This window comes from Cyprinodon variegatus, unplaced genomic scaffold, assembly GCF_000732505.1.
Source record: "Cyprinodon variegatus isolate N-32 unplaced genomic scaffold, C_variegatus-1.0 Scaffold1561, whole genome shotgun sequence".
Classification (NCBI taxonomy): Eukaryota; Metazoa; Chordata; class Actinopteri; order Cyprinodontiformes; family Cyprinodontidae; genus Cyprinodon; species Cyprinodon variegatus.
Genome location: NW_015152014.1, coordinates 32,997 through 34,592, shown reverse-complemented (window position 1 = coordinate 34,592; position 1,596 = coordinate 32,997). Strand labels below are relative to the sequence as shown.

Below are 1,596 nucleotides of genomic sequence, written 5' to 3'. Positions count from 1 at the left end.
CCTTGACAATTTCTGCTATTTTGTGCTGAGGGTCCTAGAAAGAAAGGGCGAGGACGTATTTGGAAAAAGGACGTGGCTGAGTAGCCGTGGCTGCTGCGGTGCGCCCATTTGGCAGACGGAGCTGCATTTCTCTCATTGCATCCCTGCCACGCTGCTGTGTTTACATCTTAGAGGAAGAATAAAAAAGAAGAATCCTTTTTTGCGCATGCGGACTGAGCCATTTACCCACGACGTTCGGGAGAAAATTTAAACATGTTTGACGGTTCTCCAGCCACAGCGCTAATGGAGCATTTACATCTGAAAAGGGATTCATGAGCTGTTAAGTACTGACGGAAATTCTCCTATCTCTGGGACTTCTATTAAAAGACATGAAGGAAGCAGCAATGAGTTTCTCTGGAACCATCCGTGGAGTAATAGTCTTTCTTTTGGCTGCGGGTAATGTAAAGTACATTTCATTTAGCAAAATTAAAGAGTTTGCATTTTTTAATATTTAGTCTTCTACTATCACTTATAGGCAATAAGTTTCTGAACTTGGGGGAAACATTTTAGTGCTATATTACTGACATGTTTCTGTATTTAATCTGCATCTGTTTTTTGAAATATTAGACATTATTTATCATAAATAAATAACACTGAATAAAATTTAAAAGTGAGCAACATAAATCTACATTTAAAAAAATGCAATGCTCAAAACGTTAACAAAAAAAAATCCTAATATTTTAGATTTTAAAAATAGTATTTATTTAGGATCACTGGTATTTTTTGTACGTGAGTCATATTTTTTAAAATAATTCTAATATTTATCATATTCATCAGGCCTGTTGGATGGATGATTAATGTTAAATGCATGAGCTTTTTGTATATGTATGTAAACTTATGAACACTTATCAGCTTTAACTAGTGGTTTCTTTTCATTTTATGTAGAAAATTATTATTATTATTATTATTATTATTATTTTATTTTTTCTTTCCCAACACACGCAGTAGAATTGTAAGTTATTTGGATCAAATAAATTGCTGGTAAATAAGTTATCCATCCCCTTTATATGGTAAAAGGATTTTCATTTTGTTTTACATAAAGCTCTCTGAATTATGTTCCAGCTCAGAATCTGTGTTATACGTTCTTTTTTGGAAACTTCAGATCAGATCTGAATAATTTCTTAGCCAGTTTTAGATTATATGTGGATTTCCTATAAAAATTAAGTGCTTAGTATTTTGTAAGTTGTTAGAACTTAATAAACAAGGAATTAATTGCAAATTAGGTGAAAATACTTCTCTTTTTGATCTATTTCCATATTAGATATCTATAAGTAGCCTCTGCACGTTAGATTGTTATTGTGCAATGTAAAAATAGATGAACTTACTGAAATTAGAGTTTTAGACATTCCTAAATTAGGCATGTGAAAACACTACATATGTTTTATCAGGCATCTGTTTATGTGAAATGCTTACATGAATAAAAAACACTTAAAACTAAATAGTGAAACATTTCAAACTTCAGGAATATGTTCATTTAACAAATGTTTTAAACTGAGTAACTGCCAGACACTTGTAAAATCTTCTGAACTAGCAGTTGAAACAGCTAAAGGAAAGTGA

At 31.8% G+C, this 1,596-nt stretch overlaps 1 protein-coding gene across 1 annotated transcript in view; it reads left to right on the top strand.

Moving 5' to 3' along the window:
- The first annotated feature begins 297 nt into the window (after positions 1-297).
- LOC107103908 (B-cell receptor CD22-like) overlaps positions 298-1,596 on the top strand; it is a 5,934-nt gene continuing 4,635 nt past the window's right edge. Inside the window, exon 1 of the mRNA XM_015403765.1 lies at positions 298-435. Coding sequence (XP_015259251.1) covers positions 369-435 — 67 coding nt within the window. The 5' untranslated portion in view covers positions 298-368. The remainder of the gene's footprint in view (positions 436-1,596) is intronic.